The 25,607-nt window shown below is 46.3% G+C and overlaps 1 protein-coding gene across 20 annotated transcripts in view; it reads left to right on the top strand.

The window, feature by feature from the left end:
* The window catches only part of PTK2 (protein tyrosine kinase 2), a 169,376-nt gene that overhangs the window by 73,077 nt on the left and 70,692 nt on the right, over positions 1–25,607 (top strand). For all 20 annotated transcript variants that reach the window (XM_074316377.2, XM_074316379.2, XM_074316376.2 and 17 more), the window contains 9 exons: positions 4,541–4,620; positions 5,180–5,242; positions 7,668–7,722; positions 9,641–9,781; positions 10,297–10,374; positions 11,493–11,600; positions 13,083–13,200; positions 19,202–19,232; positions 22,401–22,453. In XM_074316377.2, the coding sequence (XP_074172478.1) occupies positions 4,541–4,620; positions 5,180–5,242; positions 7,668–7,722; positions 9,641–9,781; positions 10,297–10,374; positions 11,493–11,600; positions 13,083–13,200; positions 19,202–19,232; positions 22,401–22,453 (727 nt within the window). The remainder of the gene's footprint in view (positions 1–4,540; positions 4,621–5,179; positions 5,243–7,667; positions 7,723–9,640; positions 9,782–10,296; positions 10,375–11,492; positions 11,601–13,082; positions 13,201–19,201; positions 19,233–22,400; positions 22,454–25,607) is intronic.

Raw genomic sequence — 25,607 nt, forward strand, 5'->3', positions numbered from 1 at the left:
GCCAGGTGAGTGGGAGAAAGAGTTACACTTGGCGGAGCGGAGAGGGAGGTCATGCTGCGATTGCAGCCGCGGTTGCTGGGAGCCTCCGCGCACTGCAGCGTCGTTCCAGTTTAGGAGCGGCTTCTCTCACGTGCGCACGGCTCCTCCTTCTGCAACACGGGGCACTGCAGGTTTCCGTGAAGCAGGTGACGGCAGAGTTCAGTTCACTGACATGTTTGTATTGTATTTTTCTGTTGTGTAGATGATCTGTATTATTATTGGCATAATTTCCTTGAGAAGAGCCAGCCAGGGAGGAAATCTTGCGACTACTTTAGTGACACTGATTTCCAGGATGCCTGATACAGGCCTAAGTGGCTCACAGTTACTCCTTTTTATAATTTCTAGGCCAACCTACAAGTCGGCAACTTTTTGTTCCTCTCACGCTGTTACTAGGTTGTCCTAGTTTTCCCTTTCGGAAGACCTCGCCCCACTCGTCTGATGCAAGTTAGCACTGCACTTCCCGGGACCCCAGGTTTTCTCCTCCTAACGGGACGTGCTGCAGTCTGTGGCACCCGGTTGGCATAGCGCGCATTGGGTGGCCGGCTGGAGGTCGTTTCCTGGATGCACTCGGTCCCAGATGTGATGACCAGTGTGAGCTACTGTAAATGCTTCACTCAAAGTTTTTGACCCATTTTAGAACATCCTGGAAGATATAAGCACACTCTAAAAATAAACTAGAATCTTGTTATAACCCGATGCACTGTAGAGCAGGAGACTATAAAAATAAGTTTTGGTGCTAAAGCTAATGTCTCATTCTAAAGCAAGAAAAATATTGTTTTATCGTGAAACTGAATTTTTCCTTTGCCATACAGCATTCTGCTCTCTCTCTCTGAACTTGTGTTTGTTAAATGCATATTTGATTGACAACCTTTTGCAAATAGTGGTGGCCATTCGTGTGAAGAGCTATGTCCATGTTTATGGTCAAGTTGTCATATTAACGAGCTTGTATAGAAACCATTTGGCACTATCGAAATTGTCAGCTGTCAGGAAGCCTGGGCCTGACATGAAGGTATCTTCTACAAATGTTTTCTCCTACAAATATTTAAAATTTTCAATGAGTATGTCCATCCATTGGCTCTTGACATTAAATGTAACGTAACCAGTGGTTTCTTTGACAAAGAGAGATCCAGTGGGAAGGGGAAGACGATGCTGAGTCCAGAACCGTCGCTTAACTAGATGGTATCGAACCGAAACTTGTCTGTAGGAACATGCATGGTGCTGGGCGTACTTATTTCTTGTTGACCAGTCTTACTTTTGGGTCTAGTTAATGAATTTGTTAGCTGACAGAGTATTCAGAAGAGAGCAAAACAAAACAGAGTCTCATGTGGTGGCCAAAGCGTCGAGTTCAAATATGGAATACATTATGGAGTAATTGAGGGTTATTAATACCTTCCACCAGAGATGTGGGCAGTTTTTATATTAAACCTTCATTCTATTGCAGAGTAAGATGAAAAAACTCATGAATATAAATGCAGTACTTGCCCACAGCAGGAAGTTCAAATACATCCTATTTTTTTAAGTAGGAAGTTGATATCAACATAGAAACAGATCAATTTAGAAAAACAAGACACAGCTTTCAGAGGTGTCCTCTTGGAAGACTTGCAAATTTGCTGACCCTGGCTTTGACGAACACTATGATCTCAGGCGTAAAAGGAGAACACGATCGAGTGACAGTGGTGACACGGCCCAGGAGAGGCCTGTGAAGCCACATGTAGACCCTGGAGACGCCAGGGCGATGTGAGGAGTCCCCACTGGGCACTGAGATGCCTTCAGTAGAGAAAGCCCACAGCGCGGGCACAGACAGAAGCCTGAGTGGGAGGGTTGGCACGTCTGATTTCGGGGTCGGCATTTTGACACTTGCTATGTGACCTTGGATAAGTACACTTTGCTGATCTTTGTGTGTAAACTGGGACTACTCAAACCTACCTTGAAGAGTTGTTGTAAACATTATAAATAATATGCAAACACTCAGTGTGGTACCTGGGCCCTGGCAGACGCTCCTTAAATGAGTAATACGTGGTTCCTCTGCTGTCATCTACACTCTTCTTAGGCCTTTTCTAATAAGTTGGGCTGGGAGTCGTGCCCAGCTCACAGTGATGCTGTGAAGATTAGATGAGTTAGTACCTGTAAGTCTGCCTGACGTGGTGCTGAGTATATTTACCTTAAGCAATTATACACACGCACACACTTAAATGGTCAATAAATTGCCTGTATTTCACAAATGACAGCAATAAATTCCTCTGGGAGTTAGTAGGAGATGAAAGGTAGTCCAGAAATGTCTTATAAAAGAAATGAACACTGAGCATAAAGGACCCTGAGTCTTGTTCCAGCGTCAGGATGTGACCCTGCCCGTGGCTCCAGAGGACAGCGCCTGGTGACAGGTGACAGGGAGCTGCGCTGGGCTGGACTGCACGGGGCGCCCCTGGGGATGGTGCCCGGTCCTCCCGCCAAGGGAAGCTGCCACGGAAGGGCCTGTGGGGGACAGGGGTGCTGAGGGCCTGTTGTGATGACTTGCTCCGTCTTGGATCAGTGAACTTCCCAGAATACACTGGGCGCTTGAGACCGTGAGTGGACTTCAGGCCATGGCCACACAGCTCTGAGGGTCAAGAGCAGCACGTTGTTGCTTCAGGAAAAACAACTCGTAGAACTTTACAGTCACATCCACAAAAAGGAGATTTCCCAAAGGGATTGTTCAGTGATCATGTCCCCTCTCTCCAGTTTTGCAACTAACAGGAACTTGGTTTTGATGAATGAAATAAAACAGGTGATTACATTTTCCCACCTGTGAGTAATGTTTAAAAATGACAGTAATTCATCTTGAGGACAATTTTGTAATGATGCATTTTTCTCAACATGTAATTGATACCCTGCTGGGGTTGCTTTGAAGTCAGTACTAAACCATAAGACTAAGATCTAACCCCGCATGTCTCAGTCCGAACAACTGTGCTGCTTCTCTGACGTGTATAACTCATTCTTGGTTTATCTCTTGTGCCTTTATTTTTGTGTTCGATAATAAATCTACTTAGGCAAAAGCTTAGGTTTTAAATTTGGGTTTATTTTCTGCTCTGTAGGAGAGAGAGCCAGTTGAAGTGTAAACAAAGTGATTCTAGAATGAAAGCTTTTTACTCAGTGGATTGAGTAGTTAGTTCAGTTCCGTTGAGTCAGTCTCCAATGCCCACTGTGTGTGAGGAATAGAAATTCCCATTGCTTGTAAGTCTTATGTGGAAAATAATGTTTACACAAACAGGCCGCTGAACTCGTTTGGTCACTGTTTATTCATTCATTTGCTCTCTCATTCAGTCAGTAAATATTCATTGACCACCAAGGTCTAAGTGTTAATGCAGGAAATCAAGCACAAATTTTGAGAGGCGTGGTGTGTGGTGCAGAAAGAGCCGCTGCTGCCACACAGGGCGGGATGAGGCGGGGAGTACATGTGCATGTCGGCGGCTTATAAATTCTCTGCACATCCAGGAGGGCGTTGGTATCTGAAGACCGTTCTTTTCCCTGTAAGAAAGATGTGGCAGGGTGACTGGGGAGTAGAAATCCTTTGTGCAAGTGAACCGACAGGCTAGGGACGAGGAGTCTGGAATCTGTCTAGGGCAGAGGTCAGCACACGTCTCCTGGGATGGCCAGAGAGTAAAGGCTGTAGCGTGGAGGACCAAGAGGCAAGATCAAGGCTACTGTGAAGTACTAGACACAAGACGGATTTTCACAGTTCTGTTGGGTAAAATTCATAATCTAACAGTTGAGGGCAGTTTTTTGTCTGACGGATCTACTCATGAGAAGAACGGAGTTCCTCGTGGGGGCAGAGATAGCTTTCCCTTCACTGAGGTCAGAATGGGTGCTCCTGTCACCCAGGTCAGGTTACCGACGTTGATCCCTGCCTGCTCACCTGCACGGTTTCACGTATTTCACCTTTGAAAATGTCTGCGCCCTGGTGGGTAATACTGGTGTGGTCCCTCAGTTACTTCAGTTGATGGAGTCATTGTTAGGAGGCATTTATAAAATTCCGTCAGATGTTGAGCAGGTTATGACTTCGCACGTTGATCACTCACATGATGGGCAGGGGCGCACCTCATGCGGCTCATACGGATTTTGAAACATGTAAATTTTCTTCGCCCTCACACTAAGGTCCAAAAATGCTGTTGAATTGACGTTTGGGTTCAGAAAGTACGTCCACTGCGCGTTTGTGTGGAAATGGAGGTCTTCCTTCTGATGTTCAGTTTGACAGCCTGGGACGTGAATTCAGACGGTGTTGGTTGTTTCTTAAATCCCCATCTAAGTGCTCGTAGATCATGTAAGCTCTCCTTGGAGGAGAGACCGTTCTGTTTCTTGCGCTAGTTTTTGGTATCAAGATTCATATTCATATCCAGCATGTAACCTAATTAATGACACGGTACATGTAAGGTATGTAAAAGGGGCCCCACAGCATTTACTGAGTGACTAAGTCTAAAGTGGTTTCTTGTCAAACAGCATTGTTTCCCCATTCCTTTCCTTGTAGGTGAAGAGCGATTACATGTTAGAGCTCGCCGACCAAGTGGACCAGGACACTGCTTTGAAGCTGGGCTGTCTAGAAATACGGTGAGGTGATATCTGTGCAGTGAGGGCTTTACTCATTGGTGCTTTTCATTATTTCTGGAAATTACCCCGGTGTTTTCCTTTTCCTCATAAAGATTGTCAATGAAATGTGAGTAAAACTTGGAGAAGATTCTGAGTGAGGTCGAGCGTTCCATGACGTGTGTCCCCGTGCCTCTGTAGGAGTGGGTGTGGTGCACAGCTGGCCACAGCAGCCGTCTCGTGTGCCTGTAGCTGCTGTGCTGGCACGTGCTATCTCTTGAGAAAAGAGGGAGGACAGAGGAGTGAATTTAGCTGATCTCTCTACAACTGGAACCTGTCTTATCTTTACAGAGAGCCAGACCTGCTTCACATTAAAAGGGCAAATGAGATTGTTCAGTAGAAATAAGGGCTGCCTTAACTGATTATGCTTCATTAGGATGTGGGAACAATGCGGTGATTCAAATTCCTTCTTTATTCAAAGTTTATCAGAATGTTTGTGGCTGAGCCACAGAGTAGTTACCGTTTAACAACATAGACATTCTCCGTGCATACGTGTAAAAATGCCTCTTTTTCCTGATTCTAGGCGATCATACTGGGAGATGCGGGGCAATGCACTAGAAAAGAAGTCTAACTATGAAGTATTAGAGTAAGTATTACACATAGAAAAACGGCCCTAGCAAAGCAACTACTCAGGACAGAGTCATTCTTCAAACTGTGGTTGTTATTAGTTTATCTTCACTTAACGTTAAATACTAAATCTGAAACACTACTGTTTCTGAAATTTTTTATCTGGAAGAGGGAAAGTTTTATTAAGAAAAGAAGTCTTGATGACCGTAGTTGTGTGAGCAAACACTTAAATTCGTTGTTAAGTGTCTTAGTCTGATGAGGTCTATGATATGTTAATATACACGTAATAAATTATTTGTCTCTTTATATTTAATCATATTGGGGTGAAAGTTTCACTTCTCATTTATACTGAAATCTATCATTGCCTGTAAATTATTGTTTATGTTCTCTTTATAAGCTTACTAAGGAGTTTTTTCCTTAGTAAAAAAAAAAGTATAGAGACATGGAAGTTATTTGTTGCTCGTATACCAGAAAACTTAGAAAACCTGAAAATTTTTGCCGCAATGGAATTGATTTGTGTATTAGACTATAAAATTATATTACGTAAAATGCATCTACGCCCAGCTGGGGCTTATATCTTGGGGTGCTGAGGTTCTGCTCTTCATCTTTTGATAATTTACCAAAGATAGTTGATATTCAGTACATCCTAGAAGAAGTCAATTTTATTTTCATCAGCAGTGCTGCAACTTTTTGTCAACACTTTTCAGGCCATATTATTACTGCCATTCTTGTGCCGTTTGGAAGATGTTGGTAAAAAATAAAGTGGAAGGTTCCATAATTTACTGAAATAGAGTCTTTCCATGGCTTTGGGTTTTATTTGGACTTTCTAGGTCACCCCAACTACTATCATACTCTGAAAGTTTGGTAGCTCATCATTTTGAAAACAAGATTTTGCAGGGGAGTTATGTTTATTTAAAAATAAAAGAAGTAAATATTTTTGGAAATTAGTTGCAAACAGGTACAACCATTTGAAATAATAACTGGTAGTAGTAGCTGTGACAGTTATTTTTGGTAATTGCAGGAGCCTTCTTTGGGCCAAGGTGTAATGAATGAATGAGCACGACGTAGGGGGCCTGTGTAGTTTCAGAACGCCGAAAGCTAACTCATCGCTTGACTTCCGGTGTCATATGTTAGTGTGACGTAAGGGCCATGACCCTGTGCAGGTCACAGTAGACACTCACTAAATCTTTGTGATTGCTGTGTGTGTGTGGACATACCTGTCGCCTTGCTGTGCCCCTGAGCAGGTTAGAGAAGCACAAAAAGGGATTGGTTGGAGTTGAATGAAAAATTTTAGAGATCAACTAGGATATCTTACTAGGAAGAATTATTTTAAGGAGACTTTTCCCTGCCCTTCAGTTGATGCTGTAGATGAATACTAGGTCAGTCCTCAGTTTAAGTGGCGGTTCAGAAAAAATAGGAGTGGTTTTCTCTAAATGGTTATTTGGCCAATTATCTGAAAAGATACCTGCCTTTCGGTTGGCTGGTTGGCTCAGTTGGTTAGAGCGGGTGCTGATAACACCAAGGTTGCTAGTTCGATCCCCGTATGGGCCACTGTGAGCTACTCCCTCCTTAAAAAAAACACCTGCCTTTCACTTTTCTAAGTCTTGACCCTTTTGTACTATTTCCCACGTGTCTGTCCTCACGTTCCTTAATGTTTCCAGGCTTTAATTTCACCTCCCCAGCACATGACTGCCATCTAGTGGCCAAAAATCCCGGGTCACTAAGTAGACAAAAAGAATGATCTGCTCTTCCCATCTGTTTGCTTGGCCAGGGTGCGTTGAGGCTCTTGATAATAACGATTTATTTTGTAGCCTCGTTTAAATAAAGTCACTGGGGTTTCCAACGTTTTCACACATTTAGCTCTTTGACCTTAGGCGAATCACTTAATTTCTCTTTTTTTGTTTCCTATGTAAAAATGAGATGATAAACCTTGATTATGTGAATAAGTCCCTTAATCAAAAAAGTTTATTTTTAAAAATAGACGACTTTTAGTACTAATGCAATGATTCTGTTTTTAAGAGTTCCATAGTACTTCCCAAATCTTTCCCTAATGGGGCAGCCTGTTTTCTCTGCAAATACAACATTACCCATTTGGCGCTGACGTTTATAAGGCTAACCTTCAAGCAGTGTTTGGAAAGTAACAGTTTATACGTTGTAGTTTGCAAAGAGGCAGTATTTTAAATGGGTTTTCAGTAAGTGTTTAAAAAAAGACTTTCTCTTTAAAGCAAGTTGTGTTGATGTTTTCTGCGTATATCTAGAAAATGATATGTCTCACCCCTTCTGGGACTTCGCTGGTAAACTGGAGCGTTATTATACTTCCTTCCTTCCTGAATAATATATGGGAGGAGAAATAATTTAAATTGCTTTTTTGTTCTTGCAACAGTGTCACTATATTAATTGATTTGGTGGTGTTATGTGTTAATACCCTTCTTTTTATATTTCAGAAAAGATGTTGGTTTGAAGCGATTTTTTCCTAGGAGTTTACTGGATTCTGTCAAGGTAACTAGAGCTTGGTTTATCGGCATCAGATGACCATAGTGTGCAAATACCTGCCCCGTGGTGTGTGTTTCTCCGTTACCTATAAAAGTAGGATGTGCAGAGTTGAGTTATTCTAGTCGTATTGATGGCAGCCAGGTGTTCAGAGGACAGCTTTTGATCATACCTCTTCAGAAGTGCCCAGAGCTGTCACAGCTGCGGGAGACTGAGGAGGCCTGAGTGAAGGCCTCACGGCATCCCGGGCCAGGAAAAGGATGTGAGTGGGCACACGGGGGTTAGAGAGCACTGCTGCACGGTGAGCACAAGTCGGTTAGTCTGACGTGTGCCCGCTCACGTCGGATGTGCGTGGGGAGCGAGGTGAAGAGCCTGCACGCCCCTCTGTGCTGTCTTTACAGCTCTTCTGAACATCTACGGTTAGGTAGCAAATCTACAAAAACACCCAGATTTCCATTTCCTTGAATATAATTCACAGTAAAAATCTAATTTCAGAACTAGAAATGTTAAGAGATCAATAGTTACTCGTGTTTTAACTGTAGTTAATAATACTGTGTTGCTTACTTGAAAGTTGTAAGGAGAGCAGGTCTTAAAAGTTCTTATCACAAGAAAAATATTTTTGCAGTTATGTGAGATGATGGATGTTACTAACTAGACTTTTTGTGGCATTCATTTCACAATATATACAAATATTGAATCATTATGTCGTACACCTAAAACTGATATAGTGTTATATGTCAATTATACGTCGCTTTTTTCAAACATGTTTTGCATATAGTGGTAACATACGTATGTTTAGCATTTGGTGGGTGGGTGGATAATTCTTCAGTTAATGTCTTCTCAGCCTATTATTCTTTTATTGGACAGTTTCTGTAGCATTACATCATAACATTTTCATTTGAGAAGCCCTCGGGTCCACTGTTGCTAGCAGCAGCTGATAAATATTAGGTTGACTAATATGAAATGATTTTTGTAGTTCAAAATGGCTGAATAGCAGCATTTTCTCGTGATTCAACCTAATAATACTGCTTCATTCAGAAGGAGTATCATCTTCTGAGTAGTTTTCTGTGTGAGAATTGGTGTAAAACTGCACAGCGTGCACAGATGCCTTGTTTCCTGCAGAGGAAGGAGACACACCTGGTTGTGACGTCCTTGGGGTGCGTCCATGCCTGAGCTCACGGTGCTCACACGTGTCTGCAGGCATCCCACCTGCTCTCCTTGTAGAAGCGTCTATGTGTACCCTGGTTTGTCAGACTTCTGCACATGCCACCGATCGGACGTTGGTGTGGTCAGTCAGCTCTTAGGGCTGCACAGAGCGTTGGGTGGACAGACGGGCACTGTGTCCGTCTGTCCGTATGGCCCAGCCATGTGTTAACTGTGGGCAGCTCTGCAGTGAGCCCCCCAGTGCTGAATCTGTGCACATTCTGTAGTCACCCGTGAAGAGTCAAGTCCTGGGGTTTTCATTTCTGGGACCAGACGTGGGGTTTTTGGTATTTAATTTGTATCACCAAGTTGCCCTTCAGAAAGGCTGCGCCAACTTACCCCCCAGCAGTGGACGTGCAAGCACCTTGAGCCGCTCATCGTGTCCTTGTCACGGGCAGATATGGGACCTGCTTTTAATGCCTGACTTTCGACATGTTCTAATGAGCAAATTACTGCCTTATAAGTTTCAATTTAAGAAATAAAGCGCAAAACCACTGCACTGTACTCTTAAAAATGGTTAAGATAGTGTGTTTTGTGTTGCGTGTATTTTATTCCAGTTATTTACAAAAAGGGATAAGTCCCTGATCAATACGACCTGTGTAGTAATGCGAGCACAGGTGGAACTCAGCGGGGGGTGGGGGCCACGTCCTTTCTGTTCACTAGCACCGCCATGGTCTTTACTCATTGTTGACTCTGAAAAGATTTTTGTGATTGTGTCCTGCAGGCCAAAACACTAAGAAAACTGATCCAACAGACGTTTAGACAGTTTGCCAACCTTAACAGAGAAGAAAGTATTCTGAAATTCTTTGAGATCCTTTCTCCGGTGTACAGATTTGACAAAGAATGCTTCAAGTGTGCTCTTGGTGTAAGTGTGGGGCCAGAGTGACTGGGCTTGATTTCTTTAGCTTCTTCTTGTGTGTGTATGTCCACAGTTCTGATTGAGCTAGAATTTGTCACGTTTTTAACGACAGGAAGATATTGCTTTTTCACTTCCGGTGGGAAAAATGCAAAAAAAATGATGTGAGAATAAACTTACCTTTTTTTAATAGCATGCCCATGTTCATAATTAGATTTTTTTTTTTTCCTAGCCCAGTGATTTATTGATGAGCTCTTCTCGAAGGGCTAGTTTATTTATTCCAATTACCTTCCCAGAGAAACGATTAGCGTCAGACCACGGGGATGAGCACAGCATCTCTCTGTCTGGGCTCAGTAGACATTGGATTGATGGAGTTCTAAATGTTTTATGTTATTTGGTTACATAGATTAACGCAAGCTAAGCCAACTCCCCATTGGTTCTTTCAAATGTCCGTGGCTCTTTATCTAAAATATGTCTTCTGTTTCCTCTGGCACATCTCTGCTCACCTGTCTCGCCTTCAAAAGTCAAGCTGGATTATTTCGGTGGAGTTGGCGATCGGCCCCGAGGAAGGCATCAGTTACCTCACAGACAAGGGCTGCAATGTAAGTGTAGCAGTGCTGTCTGTGCACACGACACACGTCCCCCGTTGGGCTTGGTTGTGGGTAAAGAGCGATTGAGCCAAGGAAAGGGTCCTTGCTGGGCCGGGCTGTGCTGAGCTGAGCTGAGCTGAGCTGGGGCTGGAATGGGGCCCACTTCAAGTGCTGTGGCACGTGACCACTTATAGGCTAAGCAGGGGAGAAGCTAGAAAAGGGACTGTGACAGAGCCAGAGAGCGGCGAGGAGACGCCAGTGGGCAGATGCCTGCGGCAACGCCGCTGCTGCCCTGTGGCCGGGACAGGGAGGATGGGGGTTCCCTGGGGGCACCCGTGTGAAGGAGGACGGCCCTATAGACAGACATCCCTGTGCCTGGAAGCGGAGCTGTAAAGATGCTTTGCTCTGAAGGGACGCTGAGTGTGGGTCACTTTCTGAACCAGAATTCCAGCTCAGTCCCAGTGGCACAACCTGTGCTGAGTGGGACACTTGGCGGGCGAGGCTGATACCCCATGACATTCGGAGAACAAGAGGCCTTAACAGGCTAATCACTTTGTATAGTTGTGTAGGAATCCTTGCGTGCAGAGCGATCCTTGTGGTGAAATGCCAGGAGGATACGAGACAGCTGGGCGTATTTTGTCTTCATAAGAAGGAAAGAGTTGATTCTGCTTGGAAAATGAAGTCTGCCTTGGCCTGTCTGCATGGGAAGGGTCCTTCAGCTTCCTCCCACCTCCCCAGCTCCATTCCACTCGGAACTTGAGGAAGTTCCAGAGACTTATTCAGGCGCAGGGTGTGTTGAGAGTGGCCCAGGTCGCTCTTTGTGGGAAGGAGAGCAGAGTTTTCATTCCGACCAAGAATTGCACACGCTTACCTTACCCCAGGCCGGCAAGTGGTCAAGTCAGGTCGCCTCCTACTTCCTTCCGTCTGTCTTGTGTTTTCTCCCTCTGGTCTCGGTGACCCCCTCCTAGGAGGGCATGTGCCTCCCTGGCCCCCTGGGTGCCGCGCAGACACCTCGTCTCGGGAGGGTGTGTGCAGGAGAGTGGGCTGGGGTCGGCTCTGTGAGAACGTCACAGCTGAAGTGAGGCCAGGCTCTGTCTGAGGCCCACACTTGGTGTCTTTTCTTTCCCAAGCCCACGCATCTGGCCGACTTCCATCAGGTGCAGACCATTCAGTACTCCAACAGCGAAGACAAGGACAGGAAGGGAACGCTGCAGCTGAAGATAGCCGGCGCGCCCGAGGTACGGCAAGTGCAGGCATCGTTACGGGAGGCTGCACGGAGTGCATGGTGGGATAATGGCGTTTTAGGAAGAAGTCTTCACAGACCAGCAAAGGCACACCTTTCCCTTGTGTAGTGAGTGTTAGCTTACAAATCCTAATGATTAAATGCTCCCAAGCGTAGAACAGGAGATGGGGTTAAAAATAAGTCAGGAGCATTCTCGTGACGATGCTGGAAGATTATTGTGAGTTACCAAGGACATCAACTTGCTGGACTTCTATAGAGATGGGTGTATGTTCTGTAGAACATTATCTCCCAGACCGTGTTGTATGTGACGGTCTCTGGGTGGCAATAATTATAGTAAACACCGCAGCAGCAGCAGCTGGTGCTTCTTCCTGCCTCGCGTGGCCCTCACTGTGCCAGCACTTTGCACAGAAGCCAGGAGCAGCACTGCCATTCTCAGGACCCAGGAAAGAGGCGCTCTGAGACACTGTAGTGGTCCCCCTTGTGTAGTTGAGGAAACTGAGTACGAGAGGTTGACGGGGTCCTGAGTAGTAAGTGGTGGAGATGGGGCTCGTCCCACTGGTCCCCAGCGCCTGTGTGGTTGACGAGCACATAAGTAAAGCCAGACGTGGTGTGAGAAATGACCGTTTGGCAAGCACTGCCTCAGGTGGCCCTTTCCGCACATGGACGAGCAGTGCTCACACAGAGGTAACAGATGATACCATAAAACACTGAAACTTTACTGCAAATTGAAAGTTCCTGCAAGTAGCTTGGGAATGTTCTTGTTTGGCACCATATCATTTTCAGTCTGTCCTTTCTTTTTGCTCTCCCCTCCCCCAAATAATATTAGGATAATGCAGGTAAAGTAAATTGTGCATTAAGAAGAGGGTTATGAAAACTGCGTGAATTAGCATATACCTGTATTTGAAAGTAAGGTGCAGCTTTATCTCCTGGGTAGCACTTAATGATAGGTCTCCAGGAAGTCTATCAAAAGCGCATGTTTTATGTTAGAGTGATTCCTGAGCTCTTAGGCAGAACACGCTACGCATGCTCAAAGTAATGAGATTTGACGAATTTTCTCTAATGTTAGAAAAATTGTGATGGATGGTTGATAAAATGCACTCCACGTTAGTCTAGTTCCTAAAAGAAGCCATGCTTGAACTTACTGATTACCTAAATTCTTCCCTTAGTTGGAATGTGCCAGAGGAGCCACATATTCTGAAGGAAAATACTTGTTTTACCCCTTTTTGTTCTAGAAAGGGAGTCTCAGTTTAAGTGATGTTTCTGTGTTCATCTGGGCTTGCCTTCTGTCGTATAGTCTAGGAATAAAGTCCTCCAATGTCAGACGTCCTGTTTTGCTCAGACCTTAGGACAACGCTCGCTCCGCTCCCGCTCTTCTCTGTGTTTGAGTGTATCTAGAGCTCTGATGTCACAGCGCAGCTGCCCCTTTGATTATGGGGCAGAACAATAACTGCTCTTTCTTGGTCTTTGCCCTTTCCAGCCTCTGACAGTGACAGCGCCGTCCCTGACCATTGCTGAGAATATGGCTGACCTGATAGATGGGTACTGCCGGCTGGTGAATGGGGCCACGCAGTCCTTCATCATCAGACCCCAGAAAGGTGAGCTGCTGTCGCTGTTGGAGCGTTCCCACTGAACTGTCAGGAGAGCCTACCCCCAGCAGCCACAGTTCCTTTCGATACCTGTAAATATGAAGACCGATCGCCTGATTCAGCTCAGTAAATCTGTGTTCTTGTTTTCCTAGGGAAGTGACCCCGCTCAGCCTAGGGGCTGGGTTTGGATAGAGCTTAAAAAAAGCGGCTGTGTTTTGCGCAACATACTTGGAGTATTTTCTAGGTTACCGTTGGTATTTTTAAATAAGCTTTTGGGATCATGTTCTGGGTTTTGTTTTCTAAGTTTTGTATAATACATGTAAATAAAGCCTCTTTTCTATTTTTTCTTATACTCTCAGAAGCTTAGAGCAATCCAAGAGCAAAATTGGTTCTAAGTCATGACGGAAAATCAGCGGTTAGAATGCATAACTAGCCTAAGGGAAGGTGACATCACTTCAGAAATGAGGTGGCTTCTTGCAAGGCAGGAAGAAGGGCTGTTTCAGAGATGGGGACTTCTGAAATAATCCAACGAAAACATCCCCATCAGGGTGAAGCGCAGTGGCAGCAGGAAAAGCTGGGCTTTGGGGGCGTATCAACTTACGGGTTCAGGTCACGAGCTGTCTGGGCTGCCGCCTGTGAAGTACTTGACCTTTCTGTTTCTGTGCCTTTGTGTCCTCGTGTGTATAACAGGAAGAGTGGCACCTCGCTTGTTGGTATTTGGGGGACAGATGTGAGCTGAATGAGCCTGGCACGTACTGTTCACAAAGTTTCGTTCTCTTGTTGTCCCCATTGCTGCTACTGGTTGCTGTGTGAGCTTGACACACTGCATGACCCGTGCCTTTGAGATTTCCTCTGTGCGAGAAGAGTGATATTTGGTAGCGTCGTGTGGAAGGCGGGTCCACTGCATGCCCATCAAGCAGGCAGCTCCGGGGCGGTGGACACAGGGTTCCTTCCAGCACGCACCTCCGTGCCCAGGACGAGTTCGGAGGGAGGAGTCAGGAAGGGCCTAGTGGTGTGTGTCCACGGAGGCGGAGCTGGGAGTGAGAGTGCGGAGGAAGTAGGAGAGCAGAGCAGAAGATGAAGTGGTGAGTTCCTGGTGTGGACGCAGCAGAAAGCCCAGTGCCCTGTGTGGTCGGAGCAGGATGAGGGCGTGTGTGTGCGTGTGAGTGTGTGTGTGTGTGTGTGAGTGTGTCTGTGTGTGTGTATGTGTGTGTGAGTGTGAGTGTGTGTGTGTGAGTGTGTGTGTGTCTGTGTGTGTGAGTGTGAGTGTGTGTGTGTGTGAGTGTGTGTGTGTGTCTGTGTGTGTGTGTGTGTGTGTGTGTGTGTGAAGTGGAGGAATCCTTGGAACCTTTGTTTAAAAGTTAGTGCCCTGCTGTTGTGCTCTGAAAACAGTAGCAAACCCCATAAGCCAAAACTTCAGTCAGTAAGTGGGTGGATTCCAGGTCATGGCTAACGCAGCAGAGAGGTTCTTCCCACTGCGATCAGACCAGTAAACCCTACTCATTAGTTTTTTCTGAAATGTGGTATAGATTTGTCGCAGCTTTCTCTGTAGGAAATACAGTCATGAAGTTGCTTTTAGAAATGTCTCGTCTTCTCAGTTCACACTTTTGTGGCCATAAGCTCTTGGGTTTTCATTTTGTGCTTTAAACAGGGCTGGATACCTTGTAAATACTATTTTAAACATTTTGAGAGCAGTCCACATAATATTTTGCAAAAAAAATGTTAAATATGACTTATTGTCTATGTCCGTTTTAGTAAATAATTTTTAAAATTTCATCCTAACTTACCAAAATGTTCTTTTATCATTTTGTTATTACACATTAAAAAACTAACGTGCAGCCATGAAGCATAAAAGAGCCAGTCCATGTTCAAAGCTTCAGCAGCTTCCTGGGGTGGTTTCTAATTGGCTTTTTCTTCTCCTCCGGGGAAAATGTTTTGATATCAAATCTCATGAAATGAGATGTGTTACGTCCTTCATTCACATGAACAGAGTATAAATGAAAATGCTTTTCTTTGTTTTTTTGTCTTGTTTTGTTTTGTTTTGAGTTTTAAAAAGAGAATAGTTTATTAGAGGCAGGAGAAGAGTTTGCGGCTCCGGAGCGGGTGGGGGGTCCGAAACTCAAAAGTGCTTTTCATACAAACCTGGTAGAGCAGAGGTGTTACCAAGTCTGTGTTGTCTTCATAGAATTAATTATTACACTTGATAATTTACTTACCGTATTCTAAATCACAGAATATTTATTTATTACACGACTGTTTTATAACAGCTACCTAACGCGAACATACATTGCCTGACTGAGATAATATTTTAAGTCAATGATCATGAATGGACTATAGTCAGAAAGATGTGGGCAAGAGCACATGTGCATTTTAATTTAGATTTTTTAAAATTTCAAATACGTAAATGTAAAACATGTTTCTCCCACTCTAATGTACTGTTTTTCTGGCACTGTGCTTTAAATAGCGAGTATATGCGTCCCCATCTGTCTTCTCTGGATCATAAGGTGCTTCACGGTGAGCAGCGTGCCTGGCATGTTCACGTGTGTAACAGCGTAGCGTCACACATGACCTAGAAGCTGTCCGTGCGAGCTCTGCGCACGCCCAGGTGCAGTCTGCTCGCTCTGATCCTCCATGGTTATCAGGTGCTTTTCAGGGTGGTACTTAGTGGGCAGACAACACGGTAAGAGCCACAAAGCCCAGTGCCCTGAACCGAATCCGCCAGGTTTTGGGTGACCTTGCCCCTTACCCGCAGGAAAGCTCGATGGCAGTTTTTCAATTTTGGAAGAATTCTCAGAGGAAAACAATTATGCAGATGAGTACAGGGTCGTCATTTGCTCGTTGTTAAGGAGATTCCTGTTTGTGGGATGACTCGTAACTGCTGTGTGTTGCGGGGTGGGGTGGGGTGCGTGAAACAACCCAGACGATATAAAGAGCCAGATTAATAGAGTCCATTATGTAAATATGCACATGATTTTGTTAGTGAAATAAAGCTATGACACAGGGGAAAGCACTTCCTGTAGCACATACAGTGAAGGATTAAAATCTCTGATTTTTCACGTGTTCTTTCAGCTCATTGAATGAGACAACCCAGTACAGATAAACACGGGCACACAGATGTCCAGGAAATGTAGGGACACAAACAAGGACGACGCCACCTTATGTTTATGCGATTGGCACCCACTCTTGGCAAGGCTGTTGGACACTGTGCTCTCGCTCTCTGCTGGTGCCAATGCAGATTGGCATTATGTGTTCGGAGGACAGGGGAGCAGTGGCTCCCTGCCCAGGAGGCCACTTCCTAGAAGTCAGCCCTGCAGAGCTACTGGCACAGGGTGCCACTCTGCACTGTGTACACAGCACAGACTTGGAAAGCAGCGAGGTGTCCACACAAGGCGGTGACTGAATCACTGAGGAGCACACCTGACACAGTACCACGCAGCTGTTAGAAATGATGACATAGCACTGGTTTTGGGTTAAAAACCTACATGTGCATACATGTCTATCTCCAGACCTGTGTGTGTGTGAGCATAAAGGAAGTCCGGAAGTTTGGAGAGTTACGGACCCAGCTGTGGGCAGTGATACTTCTAAGGAGGATGCAGTCGTATTGACAGCAGGGAGGGGGCGGCTTCAATTTTCCACTTTTTTCCACATTATAGACCTTTATGATTTAAATGTGTTACAATGAACCTGTATTCATTGTTCAATTAAAAGACAGCAGCTAAAAACTTTTATTCCAAATTTAAAGTCTCAGTTCTAAAACTCAAAAAATACATGGGTTAATACAAGGCACACCCTTATTCCTGGGGAATTTATTCAGTGAGGTAAGATCCATACCACGGGAATGGCATGAGAAGTCCTGTTACTCATTCAACTCGTAAATGGAAAGCCGTGCTCACCGTTACCTCCCAGAACTGGGCGTTTCAGTGAGTGAGGACTTGTTCTGTAACGACGCTGCCGCCCAGTACGTTGGCTGCCGTTTTCCTCAATCTTCTTACCTCTGGCTTCCTGGAAACGGGCTGGCCTAAGACCTTCAGTTGTTAGTCCCCTCATTCGCGCCTTCCCTCTGCTGCTGCCCAGCTACTTAGGAAGTCTGTACTAACCAAATATTGAGTAACGGGTTTTTTCCCCCACGAGAACGTACAAGTTTCAACAGAGAGCGCCCAGAAGCTGCCCTGACGTGTCATTTGAAGGCCGCATCATTCATTGACAGTGCCGGGCAGCGTCACGTGGTGGTGGTGCCGCGGGATGGTAAACTCGCGATGGGGTTTTCCAGGGATTCTGCCTGTGGCTGGTCTCCATGGTCTGACTTGGTTGTTTTGCTTGAAACTGGGCTGGAATGATGCGGTGGTCCTGTCCCAGAGGGGCCAAAAACGTGTGTACACATGACTTGTATTCATCTTCTGTTACCAGTATGTATCGAGCATTACAATTTTAATGCACTTTTTTTCCTTTCTTAAAATGTGTTTACATTTTTTTGGCGCCCTCTATATATTCTCTGTTACTTAAGCTCACAGCTGGTCCTGCAGATGAGGCAGTATGATCTGTTTTATAGGTAAATAAACAGTTATTCAGAAAGAGCCACTGACTTGGGGTCCACGGCTGGTTTAGTTATTCATTTACCCAACAGTGGCTGAGAGCCCCTGAGTGCCAGGTGCTCTACTAGGTGTTGGGGACCTCCGCGGGCAGGTGAAGTCTGACTTCGCATAATCTGACTTGTGGGAAACGCTGGCTTAATGCACAAGGGCCGTCCAGAGCCTCTTGAGGTATTATTCCAGGAAGGGCTCTTAGAGGAGATCGTGCTTCAGTGGGGCTGGAGAGGTTAAGGGGTGATAGTCCCACCAGAAGGAAGAGCGTCTTTCAAGGGAAGGAATGTGTGAAGGCAGCATGACACATTCAGGAAAAGCGACATGCAGTCGCATAGGTCAGGGAATGGTGGAGGACGAGACTAGAGAGGCCACTGACAAAGCCACTTCCACGCAGCGGGCTGAGGGACTGAGGGCCGGGCGGACGCCAGGAAAAGAGTTTGGGACGGACAGCATGTGTGCCTGCACCGGGGTGTGACCAGGGAGCTGCCCGGGGAGGCCGCAGAGAAATGGGTGGTGGGTGGGCACATCCCAGCTCCACCCTTAGCCCCCACACAGCCAAACACGGAAGACAGGAGCTGAGTGCCGATTCGCAGCCGGGCTTTGTGGGTTCAGCTGAGCTGCTGACGTCCTCCTAACAGCTATCGAGGGACACACAAGGGACACACATCGTAGCAGGGGAGTGACTTGATGGATTCACACTGGGGGAGGATTATTCTGATCCTGACACAGCTGGATCAGCAGGAGCCTGTTCAGTTCATCCTGATAGAAGGGATTAACCTGGGGGACACCACTCTGCCTGCTTCACAAAAGGAGGGGTGGGGAGAGCCCCCTGCACCACTGAGCGAAGTCCTGAGCTTCACTGTGAGACCAGCAGGCGCCAGTCGCTGTGCCCCAGGGGACGTGCCCACCCATCATTGGTGGCAGACGGCCGCCGGCGGTAGAGGGCTCCCCGGCACGCATGGCACGCTCGTGACTGGGGAAGTCCTTTACGTCACAGCTCTGCAGGCCCGCCTGTCCCTTGGCTCCTGCCGTGCCTCAGACCCTCTGGCAGCCACACGCGTGGATCCGTGGTCTCTGTGTTTCTGCCCAGGTTTGGGGGTGCTGCTAATGCGTGTGTGTCACTTACGGTGCAGAGTGTTGGGCTTCGGGTCAGGGATGCCGGCTTTGACCAGAAGGAAGCCTCAGCATGCAGAGCTTTGCTGTCATTGGGTGGTTCCTTTTGCACCCTATGCGCCGACAGTCCGATAATGTTAGTTGGACACAGTGAAATAGAACCGTGAGTGCCTAAGCTGGGCAGTGTAGCTGCTTCCTCTGAAGGGTTGTGGCTAAAATCTGCAGTGGGGCGCGTCCTCCCTCATTTCTGCTCATGATCTTTTCCAAAGGAGTAGAAGCAACCTTACCATTTTCTTCTCTTTTTGTTTCCCCAGAAGGTGAACGGGCTTTGCCATCAATACCAAAGTAAGTGCTCCTTTGTCATATGTTAGTCACTGTGCTAAAAACGTCAGGGAATCAGATGCTTTACTGTCCATTTGCCTGAATAGTCAGATTTCCACACATAGGAACAGGGAAGTGGAAAACAAGTGTTTCCAGAAAGAAATCAAATCACTTGTAAGTCATGTATTTAGGTTGAGTCAAAAGTTTAAAGTGAATTTTTCCCTTTATTTTAAGCTCGGTAAGGAGTTCAAAAATACTCACGTGATGATGCCGCCTTTGTCGTCATCGCTAATCTTTGTGAGAACCTGAACGTAGCTACCATTCCGGCTATTTTACACATAAGAAAATTAAACAATAAGTAACGTATGTTAAGTTTTTACTTGTTGGTTGTCATGAATTTCATAATAGATGTGTTGATCTATAACATTTAAAAAACTGAACAGTATTTCCATAAGAACTTACGTAATAACATTTCTGTTCTCAGCCAGTGTGTTAGGAACTGGGGACCCAAAGAAAGTTAAATCTAGGCCTGCAGACATACAGGGCAGTAAACAGCCCCAGCCGAGAGCTCAGAGAGCAGTTTGAGCTGAACCCCCTTCACCCGCAGAGCAGCCCCTCCCCTCGGAGGCCGCTGGGGAAAGGGGAACGCGGCACCGTTGTGCCATCCTGCTCCCTCGCCTCCATCGTCAATCATCTGTCATTCCTTCAGTTCTGTCCTAAACCCCTCACATCTGTCCCCTGCACCACCTTCCCACAGCCCCTCTTCTGATTTTAGCTATTGGTGTCACCTGTCTGGCCACTCCACTAGAAGCCTGTGTCGGGGTCCTCAAGACCACCCCGGGTTCTGGGATTCTCTAAAAGGGACACAGCGTCTAAAAGGGACACAGTTGCACTCACAGCTATGCTGTATTACAGCAAAAGACACAAAGCAAACCCAGCACAGGGAGAAGGCCCAGGGGTGACATCCAGAAGAAAGCAGGACAGGCTCAGGCAGGAACCCCCTAGTTCCTCTCACAGTGAGTTGTGATAACGTGAAGTATTGTCTACCCAGGAAGCCCATTGGAGACTCGGTGCTGGGTCATGTACACACTCTGCCTGGCGTGTACCCAAATCCAGGCTCCCAGGACGAAAGCCGGCGTCAGCATGTACCCTGTTGTTGGTACAGACAGTTTAGGCTCAACCACGTTATCATCCCCTTATCAGTTAGGGGGTTGCGGGAACCCTCCTAAAATCCAAGTCCCCAACCGCAGCCAAGGGCAGCCTCAGGACAGCGGCCTCAGGCCTGCTGGGTTAGCTTTGTTGGCCCACCTCCTGCCCATCTTTGTCCAGTTTTGCCCACCGTCCTGTCCATTGTCGGTTCTGCAGTGTGAGGACATGCGTAGTGACAGCCCTGGCACGGCTGGCTGGTGCTCTGAGGTTGCATGCGGGTCCCCTGCCGGCGCCTCTGGCCTAGTGTCGCCAGTCCTCACGCTGTTGTCCAGCTCCACTGGGCTGTCTCAGTCACTGAGCACCACGCTGTCCTCCTGCCCCCTGTCCTCAGCCAGGCCAGCTCTCCTCCGGTCCCATCCTCCGTCGTTTCCTGTGACATCTGCTGCGTCCCCGCAGTACTTACCATACCACAGTCCACACCCTGTGGCTCGTCGAAGGCCTGCGTCATATGGCGCTGTAGACCTGACACTGGGCAGTATGTGGCACATAGTAGGTGCACAGTAGCTGTGTAGGTGAGTGGGGCTGAGGAGGCCCTCTTTCTCGTAGCTTTTAGGCCGTGTGTTTCACAAAATCATCAGTCTTTAATAGATATTTAGTAATGTCCCACGTCAGGCCAGGAACTCATGCTCAGAGTACCTTTAATCGTGGAAAGTCTGTAAGGGTGACATTGAGGCCTAAAACAGACAGGAACCATAAACAGAGACCGGAAGTGAGTGAAGGAGGTGGGTCAGACGTGGTCATAGGTACTAGGAAAACTGAATAAACACAGAAACCTTTATTTAAATCATAGTGCAACAGCCCCTGTTGTTGCTACTGCCCAGGAAAGTGGTGAAACCACCCAGGTGTGAGGGAGGCGACTGAGCAGCAGGCAGGCAGTGTGGTGAAGGGGACCCAGTGTCCTGGCTGCCAGATGAGCAGGCGGATGACGTGGCCTTCTCCTGAGTCCGCACGCTGTGACTTCCTGTCAGTGTAGGTCAGAGCTAGCTGCAATGCAAGAGAAACTGATGGCTTGTTAGAAAATAACTTTGGTTCAACTTTTATAAAAAGTATCATTTCAGATTATTTAGTGAATTCAATCAAAGGAACTCAATTCTGTGGCTTTATGCTATAATTATTCATTATATAAATTTTATAGTTGTATATGGAATATTTCTAGTTCTCAAAAATCATATAGTATTTTAAGTTCAAATATTTCCTAGTGTAAATTTATATACTAGGAAACATTTCTATTCAGTACTTCGATAGTAAATGCTGATGTGTCTGGAAAAAAAGTTTTCTTTTACAAAAAGATCAAAGTAACTTTGATGTCTGAAGACAGTAGGATTCCTTTATTGTATGTTTTTTGTGCTTTCCAAAAATTTTAAACTGAACTATACTTCCAGTTTTTAAATGTCCCTAAAACTTTTGGTCAAAATTTTATTTTATGTGTGTAAATATGTAAAATACAAATGTCGTTGAGCCATTTCCTGAAATAGTAGCAGATACATTAAGCTTACCTTTTTTCAGTCTAAATAGTAATAATAATATATTATCTGCTTTCATACATGCTCTAAATTGAAGAAGGAGCAATCTTACAACAGTATTTCAAATTATATTTTAGAGAGCAAATTTCAATTCCAGCTCTTTTTTTCCCTCTGTTTTATAACTTTTGGGCAATCCCTTGCAGCCCAGGATTTAAATTTAAAACTGTATCTAACCATGTCCACCACATTAAATGGTCTTACAGTGTTTTAAGTCACTGTCCTGAATTGCTTTCTCAGAGCAGTCCAATGTTCCTTCAGTTGTTTATCTTAATTTCTAATCTTTAAAACATTAAAGCAGTCTGTTTCTTTTAAGGGTTTTGGGTAGTAGAATCCAATTTTTAAAACCCCCACCCTCTAGAATGTAAGTCCCCACGGAGGTGGTGTGGTCCTCCCGGTTCTCGAACGTGGCAGCCGTGTGGTCCTGAGAGCCCAGCATTCACAGCAGGTTCGTCTCTTGCAGGCTCGCCAACAGCGAAAAGCAAGGTGTGCGGACACATGCTGTCTCCGTGTCAGGTAAGAGACTGCCAAAGAAACGCTTACAGCAGTTGGGGGAGGAGCATTGCGTGTTAGATGTCTGTTCATTTTTATTATGATTACTCCTTCTGGAATAGCTTATAAAAGTAATGCATTCTGACTGTCCCACTTTGCCTAATTTTCCCACCATGAAATAGGTTTAAATATGGCTCATAGATTTTTTTCTTGATGAGATATAACATGTATAATACTAGATTACTCACAAGGTTATATATGAATTCCAAGTTGTTTTCCAGTTTTACTGTCATGTTAATCATATTCAGAGTGAATTTTTACTTTTGAAGTTGCTGTTACCATTTATCTTTGCAATTGAGCAGAATTTAACAATATACTTTGTATACTTATTGTTTTCTTAAAGTTCAGGATATGTGAAACTTTTTTAAACAGTTTTGTCTTTCACAATTAACATAAAATTGTGTTTGAATTGTTGCTTTTTTAAAAATGTAGTTAAGATACTGGTATAAGCGTTATCTTAACTATTTGTTGGTATGATGAGTGTGGTGTACTTTCCTTGGTATGTTTTCAAAATATATGTCTTTTTCCCCATTGAAAAATGTGGAAAACAAGGGGTGAGGGAGAAGAAGCATCTTCTCTGGACCCAAGTTTGGTATCTTAGAATACAAGTGCTGTATGTACGTACACGCAGATACACATGTGTGTCTGTACACACACGTGTGCAATCTGGTTTTAGAGACATGTTACATTTCTAAAATACATAAAAGCTTCTCAATAACTCTAGTATCTGACAATCCGACTTAGAAGAAACCTAATTCCTGTTAGTTTAATTTGCATGAATTAATTTTTCCTGAAATTTCGTTTGGTGCTTTTGGCTAGTTGGTGACTGGATTCTTTTTGTGTTCCAGCATACAACTGTGATTGCTTGTTACTGTTTTATTGTGCACACGCATCCCATAAGCGCCCTCTGAAGAGATACTGTGCTCATATTTGTGTGCTTGGTGAAGGTACTCTAGAGATGGGCTGCGTGTGACGGGTGTGTGTCGGAGCGCCGAGGCGTAGCCGCGTCCTCGCAGGGTGGAGAGGAGGTTTGAGTGCCAGCACTGGGGCTGCCGGGCAGTGTCCCGGGCCTGGCGACGGCAGGGTTGCCAGCATGTTCTGACGTACAGTGCATCGTGCCTGCCTGCACGCTGCCTGTTCCACACTCTCCCTGCCCCGGCGGGGAGGGACGCTGAGGCCCTGAGGTGCTTAGCACTTGGGTTTGTTGGGCCTGAGCTTGTTTAGGCCGTGGTGGGAGTGGGATTCAGGAGAGTAAACCAGGCCTTTCGGAGAGTTTGTAATCTCACTGCAGAGACAAGGCCAGCACGTGAGTGTGAGCGTGAGCATGAGTGTGAGCATGAGCATGGTGAGCCAGGGGAGGGAACGGTGGCTGGCCATCAGAGGGGGTGGCGTGTTCTGTAGAGCAGGTGACATTTGAGCTGGCTCTGAGTAATTGTCAGTGCTCTGGGCCGTCTGCTGGCCTGCCCAGGCGTGAGGCCCCGGGGCTGCTGACGTGCCTCTGTGTGTGTGTGTGTGTGTGTGTGTGTGTGTGTGCACATGCTCCAGTCACTCCATCCGTTAGGTGTCAGGACTCTACCGCCAGTGCTGAAACACAGCAGGTCTGCCTGGTACCTTGGCTCTCGTGCCTCCTAACTCCCCAACCCCTTTTTATCCGCGTCTCAGGTGTTCACTTGTCAAACCTTGGAGCTTCTTTAGCGACTAACTGGTCGTCACCCAGCCTCTGGGTGGTACATCCTTTGTGCTTCTGCCTCGGGTATTTCTGCCTAGTTATCGCTGAACTAGAAGTTCAACTTCAGTCCCCTCCCAATATGAAGTCTTTGATTGCTTCCAGCTTTATGGAATTAAACAGGCGATTCTCCGGTCAGGTTTCAGGAATCACTTGTGATCCATCAGACGGAGTTTAGGCTCCTTAGCTCAGCCCTTCCCCTCGCCCTCCCCACATTGCTTTTAGCCAAATGAATTTGGGAGTTTGCCCCTCCGCCCACCTTCTTCCTCCTGTGGTTCTGCTCAAGCATTCTGTCCTCCAGGATGTTCTTTGTATCTTCACGTGTCAGTGTCTCCGTCCCTCAGTCAGTAACACTGTCCGTATCAGACCACTTTGGTGACTCACGGGTCCAGCCAGCGCGCCCAGTGTCCCAGGGCGACTTGGTGAGCGCGCCAGCCTTTGTAGGTTGCTGCTGATCCATCGTCGTTCCCCGATGGCTTGCTCACTTCGGTGGAACTGGACTAACAGTGGGGTATTTGCATCTTCCACAAAGACCAGAAAACACCCTCTTACCAGCCTAGCCAGCAGCAGCTTATGTCTTTCGCTTGATCCCTATGCTGTTAAGCTGATACCTAGAAACCCGGTCCTGTTACTAAAGCTCAAGGCTATTTCTTTACCCAGTGACCTGGAAACCCTGGACCATGTGGGTGCAGTAACACTGGGGCAGAGGCCCCAGCTGCCCTCGCGTGGGTTGGAGCTCGCCGTCTGCAGTGCCAGCTCTGTCTCTGGGCTGTGGGCCGAGGCTGTGGTGTGTCGGCCTGCGGGCCGTGACTGTGCTTCTGTCATGCTCTGTCTCATTTACTGCCTATGACCCCTACAAACTGGGTGTTCTTCTGCTGTCCGTTTCCTGTTTTATGCTAACTCAGTCAGCAAATACTTCCTGAGCACCTGCTGTGTACCAGGCACTGTTCTAGATGCCGGGGCGTGATCATGACCAAAGGCAAATCCCTCCTTCATGTAGTTGACGTTCTGTGGAGGAGACAGACCAGAGACACTAGCCATTGTGCAGCGGGGGGTGGAGGGGTGCTGTCACCTGTGGTCAGGTGACGTGGGCAGGTCACTGAATGGAGTGAGAGATGGCATCCCGCAGACACCGAGGGACAGAGAGCACTGGGCCCAGAAGCAGAGGCTGGCAATGCAGGCCTCGGTCTTGGGAGCAGCGAGGAGCAGCGTAGAGGGCTAGGGGACACAGGGGCAGGGTAGTCAGGACTCACATGCAGCTAGTAGGGACACATCTCTTCTTCCTGAGGGTTGAGCGTGCTGCGCATGGCATTAGATATTGTCTTGTTTAAGCCTGACTTTTCATCCCCCCATTTCACAGATATGAGGAAAGAAATTCCGAGAGGAAACAAA

Source organism: Rhinolophus sinicus, chromosome 6 (genome assembly GCF_057876585.1).
Source record: "Rhinolophus sinicus isolate RSI-liver-muscle chromosome 6, RSI-T2T, whole genome shotgun sequence".
NCBI lineage: Eukaryota > Metazoa > Chordata > Mammalia > Chiroptera > Rhinolophidae > Rhinolophus > Rhinolophus sinicus.